The sequence below is a fragment of the Protomyctophum parallelum genome (genome assembly GCF_964188405.1).
Source record: "Protomyctophum parallelum genome assembly, chromosome: 10".
NCBI classification, from domain to species: Eukaryota; Metazoa; Chordata; class Actinopteri; order Myctophiformes; family Myctophidae; genus Protomyctophum; species Protomyctophum parallelum.
In genome coordinates, this window is record NC_139704.1 from 27,339,647 (window position 1) to 27,361,821 (window position 22,175).

General features: G+C 44.4%; 1 protein-coding gene across 2 annotated transcripts; it reads left to right on the plus strand.

The window, feature by feature from the left end:
- The first annotated feature begins 1,429 nt into the window (after positions 1-1,429).
- Positions 1,430-20,137, plus strand: sfxn3 (sideroflexin 3). 2 transcript variants are annotated; one of them, XM_083774487.1, is made up of 11 exons: positions 1,430-1,517; positions 7,394-7,567; positions 8,987-9,157; positions 11,066-11,164; positions 12,730-12,805; positions 14,488-14,573; positions 15,300-15,427; positions 18,086-18,135; positions 18,576-18,625; positions 18,760-18,807; positions 19,410-20,137. In XM_083774487.1, the coding sequence occupies exons 2-11, from the start codon at positions 7,395-7,397 to the stop codon at positions 19,504-19,506; spliced, it is 978 nt and encodes a 325-aa protein (XP_083630613.1). In that variant the 5' UTR covers positions 1,430-1,517; position 7,394; the 3' UTR covers positions 19,507-20,137. The 2 variants fall into 2 exon arrangements, with proteins under 2 accessions (XP_083630613.1, XP_083630614.1); XM_083774488.1 differs by having other exon boundaries at positions 1,500-1,620.
- Positions 20,138-22,175: the final 2,038 nt, after the last annotated feature.

The following is a 22,175-nucleotide window of genomic DNA, read 5'->3' on the forward strand; positions in this document are numbered from 1 at the left end:
GTGATGCGTTTTATTATTAGTATTAGAGAGAGAGAGAGAGAGAGAGAGATACGGAGGGAGAGACTGGCGGTGCGTAAGGCAGTCCATATGCGCGCTGAAGGCTGATGCAAGACGCAGTGTGTTAGACGTGAGTGTGTGTGTGTGTGTGTGTGTGTGTGTGTGTGTGTGTTGTCGCTGCTCCCTGGTGATCGCTGATCAGATAGGCTATACAACACTATACAGCAACTGGCCTAATCATTAGAGAGACAGAGTGTGTGTGTGTGTGTGTGTGTGTGTGTGTGTGTGTGTGTGAGTGAGAGAGAGAGAGAGAGTCGAGAGAGGGAGAGAGGGCTCAGGTTAGCCCGGCGCTGTAGCGCTAGACAGGCAGTGGTACTGGTAGTGGTAACCTCATGTGAAGCTCCAGGGCTCCAGCACGGAGCCCTGTTCAGCACTTAGCCGTGTTTGAGGCCATGTCAGCGGGGGGAGACGGGGGGAGACGGGGAGAGCATGGAACTCGTCACGCGAAAAAAAGAAAACGCAACAGTTTACCGTAAAACTTACACGTCAACTCAATGTCATTGTAACGAAGATTTCCGACCGATTTTTTTATTTTTTATGATAATTTCACCTAGTATGACGCAGAAAGTTACCTCAAAACAGGTAGCCTTTAGTGCGCTAGCCACTCAGCTTGACTATATGCTAGGTCACGTCAGAGCCTGAGATATAGTCACGTGTCGTTTAAAATCGTTTTCATTCAGACCACGTGATGTTCCTTATCAGCAACGTTAATCTCGGGCCGTGACATCCCCCCTTTAAGTATTTCAATGGAGCGTGCGTCATAGGTGTGCGTGCCATTTCCCCCGGGCCTCATTTTCCAACCAATCACATGCAGTGTTTACGTCCCACACCCAACCGCTGCATGGAACAAATGAGTAACCGTCCGACAGCGCCCCTGGCGTTTACATTCAGCACAGGCCCGGTGTGCAGTGTTGCCATGTCCGCTCATTATAAGCGTTTTTTGTCCTTGTTTGTTAAAATTATTATTATTATTAATTACCGGTAATATATTGGTATAGTTTTGAGGGGGGAGGGGGTGGCTTGTTTAACTTGTTTCTAAAGTGTAGTTGCACATGTTTTCATTATTTTTTCCTCCCTAACCTCTTACGCAGATTTTGTATTTAGAATTTAAAATTATCATAATAAATGTTTTGAACATAGAAGATGTACAAGCTCACAACTCGTAGTATACTGGCACGTTGAGCTTGTAGATCGGCTATTTTCAAATATCCGATCATGTATTTGAATTATACTAGGCACTAGCAGTAGCACTTTAAACATACCGTTAATCTATACATCATAGTATATACAGTAAGCCAAGGCTTGAAGTGCGTATACATACTGTGGTTTATTTTGGTCTTGTTGCTTATTTCTCTCACAAACCCTGGCAACAGTGCCGGTGTGCTGCTGTGCTTGCTGTGTGTGTGATATTCAGAGGTCATCATCATAACAACTACCATCTCTCAGTGCAGTTTCATAAAGTAAGTAATCCTCTTCAATTCATCACCACCAGCGTTCATGTGATGTGATCTCACTCAGAGACTTAACAAACTCATCTGTGTATTCTGGCTCGACCATTACAAGGTTAGTAGTGACTAAATAAATAAACGGCTAAACTCGTTAGCTTGGGATGCTAGCCCTGACTAGTACATAGTAGTACTGAGTGGGTTGTTTTGATGCCATACAAAAAAATCACCGGTTTGTTGTTTGTCCTAGATAAAACATAGAATGACAGTCTGCTGGATTATTATTTGTTTTATAAAAGCACAAAGCACTTTGCTGTTAGCTGTCTGTCCTCCTACAGTGGCTGCTTGCTTTGTAATGTATTTGCTGACTGTAGACGTGGTGACAGGCAGCCAGTGTGTCGTGACTATAGTACAGTACAGTTCCATCATCACCCCATCTGTTGTTTATGTTGTTGCCACCAGTATGTTCCTCTCACTACAGCTTAGCTCACTGATTCTCTGCTCTTTTAAATTCAAGGACACCCCCAGTTTTATTATATGTATTTTAATATCTGGCCTGGGACCCTGATCTACCCATGTAAAAATGGAACCAAATGGACCCATTATAGGGGTCCTCCATTTGATTCCATTACGTTGAGGGATGCAGCGATATGGAAATTCTTGGCCAATACCGGTACAAATTAGCCGATACTCATACGGTATATGCTCATTTAGTTTGTGTTGTTTTATTTCCCCCTTTTGTGCCTGGGGAAACACATACATCGTCAAAACAAGAAATAAATGTTCAACTTCAGAATCCACAGCTTGGTACTATAGGTTGCAGATAACCAGTACACCAACATAGCCAACGCAAAATGTATGCTTATCGACAACAGATAAATATCGGCTACTGCCATCAGTTAATGTCAGTTTTATTTGTCAATGTTAATTTGGTTCCTCCTAACTATCAATCATTTAACTGGGGAGTGGAGACCCCCTCAAGCACCCCTACCCCTCATTTTCTTTTAATGGTCCTAATAATAATGCACTTTTTGGCCAGAAATTGATTTCTTTCCTACCCTCTACCGATATTGCCAAGAGAAAATCTCATAGACAAGATGTTTCCTTCCGGTGAAAAAGAAACCCCTTTTCTGGTCAAAAAGTGCATTTTATACGTGTGGTGTGGGGCTCAGAGTGCGTCCACTAAGGACGGTACGCTTTCTAATATCACAAGCCGCCTTTGTATTGGTGAGTAGCAAAACACGTTCTTTATATTTGCCCTACAGAAGAGAGACTGGTCTGCATTTAAGCGAGCGCATCAGGCTTCAAAAGCAAGGGCATTCCTTTTTTTTTAAAGCACTTTTGAATTTTCTTCGGAATATGCAATTGAAGTGGGGAAAATTATGTAATGCACTAGTACAGGGCTTTTCAACTGATTGTGAACCAGGGACCACCACCCTGACTAAGAATATAAACCTGGGGACCACTTGTTATGTATCCCTATGTATCATATGTCCATAAAAAACATATTTGAATGAATAAGCGTGCGGGGAAGGCTTGGAAATGAACAAAGAACAAATGAGCAATTCCTTCACAGACCACCAGTTGAAAACCCATTAAACATAACCATAATGATTGGATATATCTAGGGATATGTATGAATTATTATTTATTAAATTGTGTTATCAGAAGATCTCACTACAATCCACAGAAATTCATATATCTTAGTAATCAAGCCTCAGAATACACCTTGTGAGCTTGTAGATCTACAACTATTTTTACTATTTTATTATTTGCATTTTATGTTTACATTTTGCAAGTAAAAGCTACATTTAATCGATTATTATTATATGTAATTGATTAAATCAGTTATTTACCCATCCTCTTCCATTTTAGTGCCTCAGCCACTGAACCCAGTTCTGCTCATTTGAGTCAAGTAAAGTTTAGACTAGAACCACCCGAGCCATGGGGCCCATAGTTCAGGAGCCCAAGGGTTGAGAGGCACTTGCCCGTCGGGCAAGTACAGGTCATGTTCTACTTGCCCAAAGGTCATGCCCACTTGCCAGGAATAATAATATAATTAGAATTTCCGTGTGTGCTAAAAAATGCCATACCTTTACATTTCTATGCTAAATACCTACATAGCGGCTACGAATATGACTATGGCGTCACACTTCTCGTTATTGAGTGGTGCAACCACTCCTACATCCATCTTGCAATGTCCGTGTAGTGTACCTGTGTGTGTGTGTGTGTGTGTGTGTGTGTGTGTGTGTACCTGTATGTATAAGTGAGCACGAGTATGTTACTTATGTATACCAGTAGGGGGCACCAGAGATACAGAGAAGAAATTGGAACGATACAGAGAAGAAATTGGAACCATACAGAGAAGAAAATAATTGGACGATACAAATTGGAAGGATACAGTGAACCAATAGACGGGAGTTGCACCACTCGGTTCACACTGGTGTGATTTTTTTATGTTTAAGTGTAGGAACAGTGAAAACAGCACATTATAGGTAAACGGTGCTCTTACTTTACATAATTCCACGGACCAGAAGACAGAGCGCTCAGCTGGCCAGGGGCCACGCTCAGGTGTTTAGACAGATATCTTGACTTGTGTTTATAGACGGTTGCGTCCCATCTCAAACGAGCTCTTGCCCGGTTGGGCAACCTGAAAGCAAATTCCCCACCTGCCCAAAAGTTTTATTTACCTGATTCAGATTCAGATTCAGATACCTTTATTAGCCATTTGTGTATACACACATAGGAATTTGTTTTGACATAACATGAGTGCATTCAATTCTTTTTTCACATAGAGACAACATAAGACAACACCGTGCAGGGAAATAAATATAAAGTGCAGGTTTATACAGTAGTACATAGTGCATTAATGTTGCCGGTGATTAAAGTGCCGGTGTCACTAGGAGGCAGGGGTGGAAGGGAAGCCAGAGTCATTGAGCAGCCTGGCAGCTGAGGGGAAAAAACTTTGTCTGTGGCGGGCTTTCGTAGCCTTCGGCAGCCGCAGTCTTCTCCCAGAGGGGAGCATGGTTAGGAGGCCGTGGCCAGGGTGGGAGGGGTCAGCCATAATTTTCCTTGCTCTCTTCAGCGCCCTGGAGTCGTGCAGGGACTTGAGGGAGGGCAGAGGGCGGCCAATCACCCTCTCCGCAGAGCGAATCACCCGCTGCAGCTTGGTGAGGTCTTTAGCAGCTGCAGCGGGGAACCAGGTGAGGATGGAGAGAGTGAGGATGGACTCCACAATGGCTGTGTAGAACTGAGCCATCATGAGCCTCGGCAGCCTGAATTTTTTCAGCTGTCGGAGGAAGTACAGCCTTTGCTGGGCCTTCTTCAGGAGGGCCATGATGTTCAGCTCCCACTTGAGGTCCCGAGAAATTGTCATGCCCAGGAACCGGCATGACTCCACTGAGGTCACCGGGGTGTCTCCCAGCATGATGGGAGGGGGCGGGGCTGCGTTCCTGCGGAAGTCCACCACCATCTCCACTGTCTTAAGAGCATTAAGCTCCAGGTTGTTGTTGCCGCACCAACTCTGCAGCCGCTCGATCTCCCTCCTGTAGGCCGACTCATCCCCCTTAGAGATGAGGCCCACCAGGGTGGTATCGTCAGCAAACTTCAGTAGCTTAACTGACGGATGGCGGGAAATACAGCTGTTGGTGTACAGGGAGAACAAGAGTGGGGACAGGACACAGCCCTGCGGGGAGCCAGTGCTGGTGGACCTGGAGCTGGAAATGTTCTTCCCCAGCTTCACCCGCTGCGACCTGTTGGTGAGGAAGTCCGTAATCCACCTGCGAGTGGAGTCCGGCACTTGCAGCAAGGACAGCTGGTGCTCCAGGATGGATGGTAGGATCGTATTGAAGGCAGAGCTGAAGTCCACGAACAGGATCCTGGCGTAGTTGCCTGCAGTGTCCAGGTGTTGAAGGGCGTAGTGCAGAGCCATGTTCACGGCATCCTCCGTGGATCTGTTGGCCCTGTACGCAAACTGCATCGGGTCCAGCACAGGATCTGTGATGCTCTTCAGGTGAGCCAGGACAAGGCGCTCCAGGACCTTCATGACCACAGAGGTCAGGGCGACGGGTCTGTAATCATTAAGGCCCGTGACCTTGGCCTTCTTGGGGACGGGGATGATGGTCGAGGCCTTGAAGCACGCTGGGACGTGACACTGCTCCAGCGAGGCATTGAAGATGGTGGTGAACACCGGGGCGAGCTGGTCAGCGCAGTGCTTCAGGACAGAGGGGGAGACAGAATCCGGGCCGGCCGCCTTCCGGGGGTTCTGGCTCCTCAACAGCAGTTTCACCTCTCTCGCCGTGACAGAGAGGGGGGGATGCGGGGATGGTGGATGTGGCAGGGGGGGGTGATGGGTGGGGGGCAACCTCTCTTTCTCGAATCTGCAGTAGAACTCATTGAGCTCGTTAGCAAGGGGGAGGTTGTCAGACGCCTGTGGAGACTTGGGCTTGTAATTTGTGATGGTCTTGAGGCCTTTCCAGACGGAGGAGGAATTCCCATCAGAGAGCTGTTGCCGCAGTCTCTCTGAGAAGCGATGTTTCGCCTCCCTCACCTCTTTGGCGAACCTGTATTTGGCTTGCCTGAACAGAGCCACATCACCACTACGCCTGGCCACCTCCTTCTCCGTCCTTAGCCTTCTGAGTTGGGCTGAGAACCAGGGCTTGTCATTGTTATAGATCTTCCTGGAGCGGAGTGGGGGACACACCTCCTCGCCGAGACTGATGAATGATGTCACAGTGTCTGTGTATTCATCCAGGTTGTTACCAGCCTCAGGCCCCGCCCACTCGACATAGTCCTGGTCGCAGCCAGCGCTCTCCAGCCAGGCACGGAGTCGCTCACATGCGTCGCTGGACCAAACTCTGTAGTTCCGCACTACAGGCTTAGAGATTTTTAATCTCTGCCTGTAGCGAGGGATCAGATGGATGAGATGGTGATCACCTTTGCCCAGCGCAGCACGGGGGACAGAGTGGTATGCCTGCTTGATGGTACAGTAGCAGTGATCCAGAGTGTTCACACCCCTAGTTGGGCATGTGACCTGCTGCCTGTATTTGGGGAGAGCCCGACTCAAATGAGCCTGGTTGAAGTCCCCCAAAACTACAGCAAAACTGTCCGGGTATTTACGCTCCGCCCCCGACAGCTGTTCTGCCAGTGTGTCTACTGCTGCTGTGACGTCAGCATCTGGAGGAATGTAAACACACACGAGGATGTACGCATTAAACTCACGTGGGGAATAGAATGGGCGACAAAGGATGAATAGAGATTCAAGTGCAGTAGAACAGTGTTGGTGAATCACTGTCACGTCAGAACTCAGAACACCAGCAATTGTTTACAAAAAAACAAAAGTCCGCCTCCACGCGACTTGCCAACCGCCTCGAAGTCTCTGTCAGCTCGAAACGCGGAAAAGCCCTCCAGCTGTACAGCTCCGTCTGGGACTGTCGGCGTTAGATGGGTCTCTACTAACGCGAAGACAGCCGTGGAGTGAAAGTCATTGCTTCTCGAAACCAGCAACCGGAGTTCATCCATTTTATTGGGTAGAGAGTTCACGTTTCCAAGGAATATACCTGGGAGAGGTGGACGCGATCCTCTCCGGCGTAGGCGAACCAGACAACCTCCTCTTCTTCCCCGTTGTCTTCTTGTCCAACGTACAGCACTGGCGAAGAACGCCGTCCCCTTCACTAGCATATCCAGTATGTCCGTTGAACGGGTGAGTAATGTTGGTAAAAAGTCCGATGGGGTTGAACACCCAATGTGCAGAAGCTCTTCTTTCCTGCCAGAGGCACGTAGGCGGGCAACCCTTAGTGTCAACGCCTGGGAGCCTATCTCCCGTTTCCGTAGCACGCACAAGGCAGCTTGATGTACACCCCTAATCTAAATGGTACCGTTTTATATGGCAGCATGACGGACGACTCCGGAGCGCTGTCCCTGAAGATCGACATCAAAGAGCCGCGATGGGACCAGGGCACGTTCATGGGCCGCGCCCAGCACTTCTTCATGGTCACCGACCCCAGAAACATCCTGCTGTCCTCTGAGACGCTGGACGAGGCCAGGGTCATCGTGGAGGAGTACAGGTACAGATGGATGGGGTGCAGGGTGAAATTCAGTTACAGACGAAGGTTATCATTTAGAACAGTGGTTTTCAACCCTTTTCATTATTTATTCGGCCCAAAACATTTCCAACTCCACGCTCCAATACTCCATATTTATGTTGACAGTACCATTAGGAGAGATAAAGGCGAACCTTAATCAAAAGTAACAATTATTGTACATTCTCAATCTCTAATTGTGTAGACTTCTTTTAAATTAAGTAATGCACATGTTTAGCAATAACTCTTGAGAGCGTCAAATGAAACCAAATGGACCCTTACGGGTCCATTTGGTTTCATTTGACACTCAGGAGTTAAAGATCTATAAGGGTCCATTTGGTTACCAACTCTTCATCGTTTAGCTGGGGACCACCTGGAGCCCCCTCAAGGACCACTGGTGGTCCCCGGACCACTGGTTGAAAACCACTGATTTAGAAGATAATTAAGTTCTGTGTTCACAGATTTATTTTCTTGTAGCAGATATTGAACTGGTCATGTAATTGATGGTAGGACTACATACATACATATGTATGTATGTACATGGGCAATGTGGGCTGTGGACTGATTTGTTTTCTTAACCTTTTACTACAGTTAACAAACACCCAGAACGCTCTAGGTTATTTAATCCATTAAATCATAGTGCCCAGCGATTTGAACGGAATTATTTAGATCAAGAGTTATTCACGTTTTTGGGGGGGAACATTTTCGATGACATCCCAGCGCGAAATAACATTGAATGTTGCGCAACAGACACTCCCAGCCTGTGGAGCGATTATCAATAAATCTCCGTCCTTTTATCAATCTACGTCCTGAGCGCTGGGCGTTACTAATTGATTGAACGGAGAACTCTGTCCTTGCCTCTCGGGTGTTAATGTATGTATGAACTACTCTAGATGTCAAATATCAGAATACACTGTACACAGCATTAACAATAATTTTTTATAATTTTTGACATTTCTAAATGTATTTTTATAGCCAAAACGCATAGTTTCCAAAGTTGCTTTACCGGTCACAGGTTCATATGGAATGGAAACGAGGAGCCAGTCCAGAACTAGTGATAGTATACATACATTACATACTGTATAATTAAGCAATATTACACGAGAGGGTGTGGTTTAACGTGATTATTGCCAAGACAGTGATTAATCACTTAATGGGTTATTAATGATGCCGATATGACATTTTATAATCCACATTTCTCATTGTTTCAGATGGCTTCCAGATTAAAACATAAATCTAATCTAAATCTTCAGAGTTTTAAGAAAGCAGGACTGAGCAACAGACTTAAATATTTGTGCAGGCTACGCTTGTTATCAAAGACAACGCCCAAGACTAAAACCATTTAGTGCAACCAATCCAGTCCTTTAATCTTGATGTGTTGTTGTTGCTTGTTTTTCTACACAGGGCAGGGAAAGCTAGGCCTGGCCTGACAGAAGATGAGCTCTGGAGAGCCAAATATGTCTACGACTCTGCCTTCCACCCCGACACGGGAGAGAAGATGGTTGTGGTCGGGCGAATGTCTGCTCAGGTGCCGGTGAACATGTCCATCACAGGCTCCATGCTGACCTTCTATAGGTAGGTAAGCCTTATACCAGGGGTTCACAAACCTTTTCGGCCAATGGGGTTACCCCTTGGGGCGAGGGGAGAGAATGTTTTCCAGGTACCCCCTCATCCTCACAACACCGATAAGCAATAAGCATATACACAACCTTACATCTTGATGCCATTGGAACTATTTCTATTCAAACTTTTCAAAGTCACAATGCACTGGGAACACATTTTCACAACTTTTATTTGAGATGCTATCTTATATCGTTGTAGACCTATTTGACAACATAATTGAAACATTATATTTTCGCGGACACCCTGGACCCCACTTTGGGAACTGTGTCCTTACACTCATAAGTATTAAGCTTTAAAGAAGGAAATTTAAAACAATAAGTTTTTCACACTTTTAGAGCATATCTGTGGTCATCAGATGGGCATACCTAACAGTCTATGCCTAAACAATGGGGAAAATGTCCATCTTCGGCATGAAGTGAGCTTGTATATCTGCTATTTTTGAATATCCAAAGTATAGAAGCTGGTTAAAGTGCATTCCTGTTTTTTTTTTTTTAACTCTTTATGTTTGGATTTTTGAGACAGACACAAAAGACAAACAAGGCATACAATAGAACAGAAACATCGACAGTAAAAAACTGAGTAAAAACAAAAGACAAAAAACAAACAAAAACAAAAGAGGTCATGGGATGTACAGCAACAACAATACATATTACAGACTTTTGGATTCCTTACATTCAATGACAACCGGAAAGACACAGCCCATATTCACTCCACATCCACCCCCCCCAGCTAAGTACTCTAATTTTTTGTAATATATTTTTTGCTTGCTACAAGTAAAATCTTAAGTAAGTAGGAAAAGTGCATTCCTGGTTTAATACATAAATGGATTGAAAGTGTCCCTGCTGCCTCCAGCTTAATAGAACAAATGCATATCAATGCTCTGATGCAGAATTTAGCAAAGAACACAAATGAAGCAGTATATCACGGTCACTGCTGAATATATGAATATCACGTGACTTTGCTGGCAGATGGTGTGTGTCACCTGAGAACAGAACACTGCTGCGCTGTTCTTTATGTCTGTCAAATGTTTGTAGCGTGCTGAAAGAAATGTGTTGCATGCATGTGCTGAATTCCTCTTTCAGAGGACAAGTTCAAAGCTGCCAGAGTTGCTATTGCTGGAGTCTTTGTAGAGTGGATGATGATTTACAATATACCCGAATAGTGTATTGAACTATACGATGTGCCCACACACTCGGCTGTGATCACATTTGTGACAGTTTCTGACCAAGGCTAAGTCATTGACTTTTTTCATGTCATGTGAAAGGAGGGAATCATAGCTTCAAATTGACATATTTGTTGTACAGTTTGACCCACCAGTTCTGGAGATATGGCTTATAGAGTAATGTCTTGTAGAGAAACCGCGAGTTGAGAAAACAGGCTTGAAAGGTTCACTTCTGTGGTCTCTAACATTACACCTAGCTACATGTTTAAGCATTTATTTCATATTTACATGTCGATTTCAGCTCTGACACTTATTTCTGACATGCTCTAGTATGTGAAGAGTGCTATTAACTTATTTTGGAGGAAAAAAATAAGTTTTTCTCCTCTGGTGAAAAGCTGGAATTTGCGCGATAGCAGTCTCTCAGTCAACTCTGGTCACATTTGATTTGAACGCAAAACACACATGGCAACTTTATACTTTTCTGTTCAAGTCTGCTGCCGAGCCGATATCAAATGAAGCCATGGGAACGTGAACAGGAACATGAAAATGGTATTGCCACTTTCTGGAAAGCTGACACCACAGTTATGCGTAGACCTATTCAGTGGGAGTGAAAACGTGTCCTGAATGTTAGCTTGGTTATTCAGCACAATGACCTCATTCTCTGACCTCTCTGACCTCTCTGTTTTTCCGCCCTCCAGGACCACTCCAGCCGTAGTGTTCTGGCAGTGGGTCAACCAGTCCTTCAACGCCGTGGTCAACTACACCAACCGCAGCGGAGACGCACCCTTGACCATGAAGTAGGCTGGACGTTCTCACCTCACTGCCACGTCATTCTCACCTCACTCACTACTACTCTAGATCCACGAGTGATGTCTTCCTCATTAGCCGTAAAAGTCTGCGTACACAGGCCTATGTAAACTATTAATTACCATTTTCCAGCCATTCAGTTGCATATCAGTTTTTACACATTCAGTAAAATAATCTGACTAGACTAGAGGACATTCACGGCATCAGAAAGGGACACATAAGACCAAGCGGCACAATATGACAGCTTTCCGGTGAGAATGTGTCACCCTGACGGCTGCATTATTACATTATTTCACGTTACCAATCACCTTGACCTTGTGTTGGCACTGGTTGACCACTTAAACCCTATACGTTGTTTTATTTTTGCTCTTGGCCCTCCAGGGCGCTGTACTTAATTCGCTCCTTTCTTTAGCTTGTAGATCGGCTATTTTCTATGACTGTTCGCCCCAAAACACAGTGCCTTGTGACCCTCAGGTTGTCAGGTTGAGTATTTTCACATACTTCTCTGTTGTGCTGCATTGTGTCTGTTATTCTGAATGCATCAAATGCATGATGCATTCATTATGTTGAATGCATGATGCATTCACATGTTATGTTGAATGCATCAAATGCATGATGCATTCAAATGATGGGAATGTGACACACGCGCACACACGCACACACAGACACACACACACGTGCGCGCACACACACACACACACACACACACACACACACGCACATGCTCATAGAATGTTTATAATTGCATTCAGCATACACCATGCAGAATGAGTCGTCATGGAACAAGCATGCAATTGGATGCTAAATACTGTAGTATTGGTCTTTGCCTGACCGTGATACTGTACTGTGTAAATTGTCTTTGTATCATCAGATTTCATGAATTAAAAAAACACATGCCCTCCGGTTTTAATCATTTATACCCAATTATGGCCAATACCACGTTAGCGACGGTTACTAAGTAAGGATCCTGGTGAAGCTTTCAATGCGGGTCAAAATGGTTAAGCGGTGTCAATAAATATATTTGCTGTAGCATGTGTGGACCTCAGAAAGAGGGTTGGTTTTCTTACCTTGTTATGAGCAAACTAGTCCATTCCATGAATTATTTCGCTCCGTTGTGCAGTTTAATAGTAAATATTAGAAATAAAAATGTGACTTCCATTGTAGCGGGGAAACTGCTCTCAAAGTCACTCTTTTAGCACATAAGCGAACACAACAAAAGCTGATTCTGAAAACTCATGGCGTTTTATTCTCGTCTTTTGATAGATTTATAAAGTAGTCTGAGGTCTTGAGGTCCACACATGCTACAGCAAATATATTTATTGGGCAAGAACGGGCTTGGGTGGGACTTTGATGCCAGTTCTCAAGGTTATTATTTAAGACACCTCGTGTCTTTGCACACGAGCGAGCGAGAGAGAGAGAGAGAGAAGATGGTGAAAGTGTGAGTCGTGGGGGACACTTTCTCATTAGTGTGTGGTGTTTGTGTGTCCTCTCTCAGTCAGTTGTTTGTGTCCTCTGTCCTCTCTCAGTCAGTTGTTTGTGTGTCCTCTCTTCTCAGTCAGTTGGGTGCAGCCTACGTCAGTGCCACCACAGGGGCTGTGGTCACAGCCCTGGGACTCAAGTCTCTAGCCACGGTAAGACTTTTATTGCAACTTTTTACATGAACCAGAACTCATGTAAGTGGAGGCTGTCCTTTGTAATGCTTGCCAGAAAAATATTGTCTTCGCTAAATCTGGTTTCAGCTCTAGCCTCTCATCAAAAAAATATAAATAAAATAATCATTTTAACACCCTGAGTGGCAAGGACTGAGTTCTCCGTTCAATCAATTAGTGACGCCCAGCGGACGGAGATTGATATCATATTTGATATCAATATATCTCCACAGGCTGGGAGCGTCTGTTGCGCAACATTCAGTGTTATTTTCCGGTGGGACGTCATCGATTTTAGCCGACGAGATCGAAAATCTTAAAACGTGAATAACTCTTGATCTAAATCATTCCGTTCAATTCTAAGAAAAGATTATGTGTTAGACGGCCCATCGCGGTCCCATCGCTAGTAGCATTAGAATTAATCATACCTTCCGTTGTCGATCGCATCGAGAGTGTTTTGGCTACATCAAGCTACTTCAGCCACATCCTGGATAGCATCCGGTCCGTCGCTAAATTTGCTCCGCTGCTATAAATCGCTGGGCACTATGATTCAATGGATTAAATAACCCTAGGCGTTCAGGGTTAATGTAAAAGGAACATAATATTTTCCTACATACCTTTCAGTTTGTATCTTTCTTTCTTAAACACTTTATATATAAGCACTTTCGTCCAATGTATTCTTAATGTAATGCTATAAACCAGTTTTAGTTTAGGAGATTGCTGTTGCAAGGAGTCCGCGGTTACTAAACAAACACTATAAAGCGTCGCAGTCCCATCCCCTACCAGGGCCCAGGAAATGATTCCCTGTTAATTTTCCTCATAGACATTTCAAAAAGTATTTATTTAAAGACCTTTTAAGCCTCGTACAAAGCCAACTCAAGTTGTGAGAAATCATGACAACAAACACAATTTTTCAGGCCTAACAAATAATTAGAAAGAAGAAGAAAACGGCAGGTTACACACAACAAAAGTTAACACTTTTTTTCTTGTTTTTCTTTAATGTAATTATTTGTTTGGTCCAAAATATTGTTTTTGTCACAACTCGAGTTGGCTTTAAAAAGTTTTTAAAAAAGGTCTTTAAATAAATACTTTTTGAAATGTCTATGGGGAAAATGCATTGGGAATTATTTCCTGGGCCTGGCGTCGTCATGAAAGTGGGCAGGACTGCGACGCTCTGAGTCTATAGCAATGACTATCAGAATATAGGACTGTACAGGGTTCAGACAGCGAGCGACACTATCAGAATATAGGGCTGTACATGGTTCAGACAGCGAGCGACACTATCAGAATATAGGGCTGTACATGGTTCAGACAGCGAGCGACACTATCAGAATATAGGGCTGTACAGAGTACACACAGGGAGCGACACTATCAGAATATAGGGCTGTACATGGTTCAGACAGCGAGCGACACTATCAGAATATAGGGCTGTACATGGTTCAGACAGCGAGCGACACTATCAGAATATAGGGCTGTACACACAGGGAGCGACACAACGCCTGCCATCATTTTGCACCAGTGCTACGCAGCCTGTTTTCCGACGTTGGTTTTCAAATCAAGCAAAAGCACTGTCCACCCCAGGGCTGCACGCCGGCCGCAGCGGAGAAACAGTCAGTCAGAGTCCTAACTCTGGATCTGTGCGCTCTCCTCTCCTCTCCTCTCTGCAGCGTCTTCCACCAATAGTGAGCCGCTTCGTCCCCTTCGCTGCCGTCGCCGCCGCCAACTGTATCAACATCCCCTTCATGAGGCAGAGGTGAGACCTTCACACTGACGTCTCACTTATTATTTATTAGCACTGCGTTCAGGATCACCTCCATGACAAGAGCTACAGTGCACTGATACGTAGAGATGCTCCAATTATCGGCCACTGATCGGTGATCGGCCGATATTCACTCCAAATGACTTGATCAGTGATCGGCAATTTACCATATCTGTGATTGACAATTTACACCATTTAAGTGGTATAAATGTCAATCAGATATATAGTATAATATCATTTTTCATCTTTGTGACAGTCCTAAACATTGTCCCCTTCCTCCCCACACACAGGAACAGTTTTGTTTTTGAATTTATTAAATTTTCCCCCGCAAGATCGGTATCTGTATCGGCCGATCATTAGAAAAACAATCAGTGATCGGTCCCAAAAAACTGAGCTCCCTACAGTGTTTACCAAACAAAATATATTTATGTATCTATTATTTATATACTGTATATATGTAACGGTACAAGTGAGGGCAAAAAGTATTTTATAAATAAAACGTTTATGAAGTAGTGAAAATAGCAGATCTATAAGCTCACAACGCTAGTTTGGGTCCCGTGCCAAACAGTCGTCTAATTTCTCTTGTCAGTCTTTGGCTAAAACGCTTGGGGAGCCACTGTTGTACACTGGTCATGTTTGCATGATAGAGAGGACCCTGCATCTCACAGACAGTTTGTCCCTCGTCTCTGCCTTTATTGCGTTGTGTGTCGTTCTTCACAGAGAGCTGCAGGTTGGCATCCCCGTGACCGACGAGAACGGGAACCGCTTGGGAGAGTCTCCCAACGCTGCCAAGCAGGCCATCCTACAAGTGGTGGTGTCGCGTATCGGCATGGCCGTGCCGGCTATGGGTAATGGCAGTGTTATTTATGTCTGTGGGTGTGACAGAGTCCTACTCTCTGTGTGGATTATGTCTGTGGGTGTGACAGAGTCCTACTCTCTCTGTGTGGAAGTGCCTTTGTTTTCATTCATAACCGCTTTTAACCTATAGCCTCGGTCCTTCCAGCCTTACTCATCTGCAAAGAGAATAGCCTGGTCACGACCTATAAGGCAGAGAGTGTATCACCCTATAAGGCAGAGTGTATCGCCCTATAAGGCAGAGAGTGTATCGCCCTATAAGGCAGAGAGTGTATCGCCCTATAAGGCAAAGAGTGTATCGCCCTATAAGGCAGAGAGTGTATCGCCCTATAAGGCAGAGAGTGTATCGCCCTATAAGGCAGAGAGTGTATCGCCCTATAAGGCAGAGAGTGTATCGCCCTATAAGGCAGAGAGTGTATCGCCCTATAAGGCAGAGAGTGTATCGACCTATAAGGCAGAGAGTGTATCGCCCTATAAGGCAAAGAGTGTATCGACCTATAAGGCAGAGAGTGTATCGCCCTATAAGGCAGAGAGTGTATCGCCCTATAAGGCAGAGAGTGTATCGACCTATAAGGCAGAGAGTGTATCGCCCTATAAGGCAGATAGTGTATCGCCCTATAAGGCAGAGAGTGTATCGCCCTATAAGGCAGATAGTGTATCGCCCTATAAGGCAGAGAGTGTATCGCCCTATAAGGCAGAGTGTATCGCCCTATAAGGCAGAGAGTGTATCGCCCTATAAGGCAGAGAGTGTATCGACCTATAAGGCAGATAGTGTATCGCCCTATAAGGCAGAGAGTGTATCGACCTATAAGGCAGAGAGTGTATCGACCTATAAGGCAGAGTGTATCGCCCTATAAGGCAGAGAGTGTATCGCCCTATAAGGCAGAGAGTGTATCGACCTATAAGGCAGAGAGTGTATCGACCTATAAGGCAGAGAGTGTATCGACCTATAAGGCAGAGAGTGTATCGACCTATAAGGCAGAGAGTGTATCGACCTATAAGGCAGAGAGTGTATCGCCCTATAAGGCAGTGAGTGTATCGCCCTATAAGGCAGAGAGTGTATCGCCCTATAAGGCAGAGAGTGTATCGCCCTATAAGGCAGAGAGTGTATCGCCCTATAAGGCAGAGAGTGTATCGACCTATAAGGCAGAGAGTGTATCGCCCTATAAGGCAGAGAGTGTATCGACCTATAAGACAGAGAGTGTATCGCCCTATAAGGCAGAGAGTGTATCGCCCTCTAAGACAGAGAGTGTATCGCCCTATAAGGCAGAGAGTGTATCGCCCTCTAAGACAGAGAGTGTATCGCCCTATAAGGCAGAGAGTGTATCGCCCTATAAGGCAGAGAGTGTATCGCCCTATAAGGCAGAGAGTGTATCGACCTATAAGGCAGAGAGTGTATCGCCCTATAAGGCAGAGAGTGTATCGCCCTATAAGGCAGAGAGTGTATCGACCTATAAGGCAGAGAGTGTATCGCCCTATAAGGCAGAGAGTGTATCGCCCTATAAGGCAGAGAGTGTATCGACCTATAAGGCAGAGAGTGTATCGCCCTATAAGGCAGAGAGTGTATCGACCTATAAGACAGAGAGTGTATCGCCGGAAGTGTCGGGCTGGAACATCCGTCGGATGTATTTCCCCCGGATACGATATTTTTTGACCAGTCACAACACTTGTTTCATTCACGGATGTACATAAACAACTGAGGTTGAAATTGTTCAGATTGGGCCCAGGCCGTAGCGTAACGGTCTGGGCACCGGACTGGTGATCCAGTCGCGGTGTGCCGCGGGTTCGACTCCCGAACCCGACACGGCCTTTACCGCATGTCATCCCCCCATCTCTCTCCCGTTTCCTGTCAGCCTACTATCTGTCCCTTAAAAAATCAATAAAAGGCGTAAGCCGCAAAAAAATATCTTAAAAAAAATCTGAACAAAAAAAATTGTTCAGATTGGTGCAGACTGCATAGGGGTAAAATAACTCTCCATGTTTTAAATGGAGAGTTTGTACTTCTGCCCTCTAAAAGAAGGTACAAAGAACCAAAGTGGAAGTACATCAGGTTTAAAAAGCCGTTTGTACCAGCGTCAACTAAAATATTGAACGAGGCTCTGAAACAGTAGTGACTGTGAAAGGTTTAGATTAACCACACTGTGTACACTTGTGTAATGTTGTTTCTCTGTTATGTATTTTTGTTTGTCACTGATGTTTTATGTGTGTGGCTGCAACAGGGGCGAAAGCCCAAGACATATTTCCCTTGTGGACAATAAAGTTTACCTTGACAGTGAAAATGAGGGCTTGCCCTCAATTAATATAAATAAAGGTGATGATGATGATTTCCTTGAGCGGTACTTCCGCCAAAATCCAGCACTTCCGTTTATGCACTCTACAGCGTAGGTCTTGCCCAGCGTGCTTTTAACCCTGGCGGTGTCCCACATTTGGGCATGTCATATTTTCAAAAACATTTTGACATTTGAAATTGGCCGTGGCCTGACAATGCATACATAGAACACTGTGTCCTTGAAAATGATAAAGTTTGAGAATCACAGATTTTACATTTGTTCTGTCAGACCCTCTCTGATTGGTGGTTGTTCTGTCAGACGCTCTCTGATTGGTGGTTGTTCTGTCAGACCCTCTCTGATTGGTGGTTGTTCTGTCCACAGCCATCCCCCCTGTCATCATGAACGTCTTGGAGCAGAAAGCCTTCATGAAGGTAACGCCACCTAGTGGTGTCACTAGGCCTGTCACCATTGTCACATTGTCGCCTGATCGTAATTATTTGATATAATCGCAATATAACTTTTTTTACATAATCATCTTGAAATATGAACATAAAGTCTTCCAATATTTTCACCCAAATAAATAGCGGCTTGTGAACTTGACTATTTCTATGTTATTTATTTTAAAGTAAAAAAGTTTTTAAAGGTTCTCTTTGTGTTTAGAGGTTGCGGTTCAGAAGTGTACAGTAGATATAGATAATGTGTGCAACATAATGCATTCAAACTATCCCTGCTGATGTGAGAAAAAAGAAAAATTTGTTTGTTTCTACAAGGACAAATGTGAGTTACGTGTCAAATGTTATGTTGGTTGTAGCGTTTCCCTTCAACTGTTTCCTGTTTAACTTTGTCTCCGTCTTAATTGTTTGCACTACAGCGATTCCCAGTCCTAAATGCTCCGGTTCAGGTGGGACTGGTGGGTCTGTGGTGAGTACAGTGTATTTATTCTTAATGATCCTTGATGGTGTGTATGTATGTACTATAGGTGCACTACTGGATTATGGTAAATGGAGGTGATTCCTCAACAAAGCTCACAACAAAGTTACCTATTTGTTTTGCAGCCTGGTGTTTGCCACTCCACTCTGCTGTGCGATGTTCCCTCAGAAGAGGTAAGGCCCAACTCTCCGATTGCCCGGGGTTATCATCATAGTGCCCAGTGATTTATAGCAGCGGAGCACTTTTACCGACGGACCGGATGTTATCCCGGATGTGGATGTAGCAGCTAAATGTAGCCAAAACACTCGATCGACAACGGGAGGTATGATTAAATCTAACGCGACTAGCGACTGGACCGCGGTGGGCTGTCTAACTTCTTTTCTTTGAATTGGACGGGATGATTTAGATCAAGAGCTATTAACGTTTTAAGAGTTTTGGTCTCGTCTCGGCTAAACAGGGGGGTATTGCATAACAGGCGCTCCTAGGCTGTGGAGCGATGCGATCGGTTATTATATCAATAATCTTCGTCTTTTGGATAAAACTTGGTGCTGGGTGTTACTAATTGAAAGGACGGTGAACTTCGTCCTGGGTGTTAACATCCACCATTCGCCACTGACCACAGTCGGTCACACACATGGATTCAAGTTCTCAGTCGCCATCGAACTATTTCAGTCATTTGGAAGTAGTGTCTTCTATTCCACAGAAGCCAGCATGTCTTCTATGGAAGCGTGTGATGCACAGTGGGGTAAGACGTGTGTGTGTTTTGTCGTTGCAGCTCCATGGCAGTGAGCAGCCTGGAACCAGAGCTGCAGGAGAAGATACGACAAGCCAGTCCCAACACTAGCACAGTCTACTTTAACAAGGGTCTGTAGGACCGCACACGCGTATACACACTACAACACACACACACACAAGCACACCACGACACACACACATTCTCCAGCACTTCCTGCTGGTGGACCTATACTAACAGGGCGATGCTACTAGTACTACACATTAAAATCCTCAGTGACAATTGAACCCTCGAGTTGCAAATGGATAAATGAACACTGACGATTTTACCGTGTGTATTACTGTAGCTCTGTGGGTGTAAGTGAAAGGACAAAACAATATATTTATGCATACTTTTTTATGTATTTGTGTACGGTTTTCTTTTTTTTTATATGATTACATGGAACTGCTCCAACTATATGGGGTGAGGATAATGGTGGGTGAGTGTCAAGGTTCCTTTCTTATTTGGCTGAAGTGGTGGAATTGATGAAGTATTTTAGGTAACTGCAAGACTGCAATACTAGAGTAAATAACCGTCTTCTTATTTCTGTTTTCTTCATTTGTTTTGTTTTGTTTTTGTCTTGTTCTGTCTGTTACAAACGCTTATTGACCAGCAGCTCTGATGGTTACGTAGCCCCGTCCGACTGACCTTCCATCCGTGTAGCTCAGCACTCACGTGGCGTTCGTTGACCATCCACAATTCCCGGGGTGCCAGGCGATTAACGGTATTTTTTTTTAAACCTAATTTCCAACAAATTCAAAAGGTGCTCCTGCTTCCTACTGTTTAAGACGGGCGGGGGCTTGACAGCCTGTGCGTAATTTTTAGGGATTGCACGATATATGGGCCACATATTGCTATCGGACGATATTTGCCGCTATCGGTCAATATCGGTATCGTCAAATAAAACTGACATTAGGCGAGGGCAGTAGCCGATAATTGATAAGCACACATGTTGCGCTGGCTATGTTGGTGTGTTTGTTATGTGGCTATCTGCAGATTCTGAACATTCATTTCTGTAATGAAGATTTGTATTTGTTTCTCTCGCACTAAAGGGGGAAAATAAAAAAAATCTAATAACAATTGTATAAAAAAACATATCGGTGTCAGTATTGGCTATCGGCTAAATTGTTAATTTTAAACATCGGTATCGGCCAAGAATTTCCATATCGGTGCATCCCTAATAATTTTACAGGGAATCACATGCTGCTGCTCAGAAAGGGGGGAGGTCACTCACAGACGGGGCTGACGGCTACTGCCATGTTACCACAACGTGTTGCATTCAGGTTAGTTTTCTACTGCTTTGAGGAGAAAACTTTATTTCTATTTATTTTTTCCTCTCTGGCAAACGAGCTACAGTACATTTTTTAAAGATATTATTTGGGCTTTTTCTGCCTTTATTGATAGGTTCAAACTGAGGCTGAATCTGCCATGGACTGTAGAGCAATGCTTCTCAAAGGCCCCTTTTTCACCAAAAGAACTTTGGTTCTAGAACTGGTTCCATTCTAGATTCTTGGGAACCTTTGGTGCTTTCACAGACCCGGAGGCCATTTTTGGGGGTTCCAGTTCCGCAAACAACTTTTCAGGGTTCTGAACAAATACATTTTCAGTGGAAACACTGAACTGGTTCAATATTAGGCTGGGGGAGAAAAAGAACTGAACCAGTTCAACCCTGTTGGAAAAGGGGCCAAAGTGGATTCCAGTGTCTCTGGGTTCCTTTTTAGTTTAGGGGGTCTAAAATGGACCTTTATACAATCTGTAACCCTGATACAACCCTGAACCGTTTGTATACTGTCAGAGTTCAGTTAAGGGGAGACCTTGAAATGTAAAAGTTTGAGAAAGACGGTGTAGAGGCACCTCACCCGGTCACCCCAGGGACCTTTCTTTTCTAAAGCCCAAACCGCACCAATGATTTGCCACGCAACTCCTTGCAACATGCCAACTACCTGTAACTGTTATCCCCAATAGCAGACTTTGCAAAAGGAATTGCCATGGTGTGGTTGACCTTAAAACTGTTTTGTTGCAAGGACTTAGTTGCAACTGGTGTGGTTTGGGCTTAAAACATTACAACACTATACAGTATTGATCTTTATTTCACTGAGGCACTGAATATAATATGTTACAATCTTGTAGAGGCTGACCGATCATGCCATGTTTCTGGGTCAGATTCTCATCCTAGACCAATGATCTTCAGATGTACAAAAAAGAACAAAATCACAAATCGTCAGTTTGAAAAAAAGGTTCCATTTGAGGACATTTAACCACTTAAACACTGTATTTAGTATGTTGCCAGGGGTCCCCCTGGTGTCTGTAATGCCCCTCCCACCTGACAGCAAATCTGTTTGCCTGGTGAGCTTGTAGATCTGCAATTTTCGTGAACGTTCACCCAATGTGACATGCCTAGAATAGGGATGTCATAAGGGTTAGTGGGGTTACCCTATAAGCAAACAAGAACAGTAAATATCTGAACTTTATTTTATTTAACCACTTATTTAGCCCATATGAGCACAAGATGTACTGACCAATGCACAGCTCGTGTTTATGTTTTCACCTTTTAACCAGCAGAGCGGCATCTTAACCTCAGCACTGCCCTTTGAAGTGTCCTTAAGCCCTTTACTATGCTACTTACTTATGTTACTATCGTACGTTACCAGGCGCTACATACAGTATATTTGTGGCAAACAAAACCTGTAGAAATACAACGGCACTGCAAAAAGCACTCCTAGCACGCAAAGCACATCCACAGTATGTTGTGGCTGCTTGTACTGTACC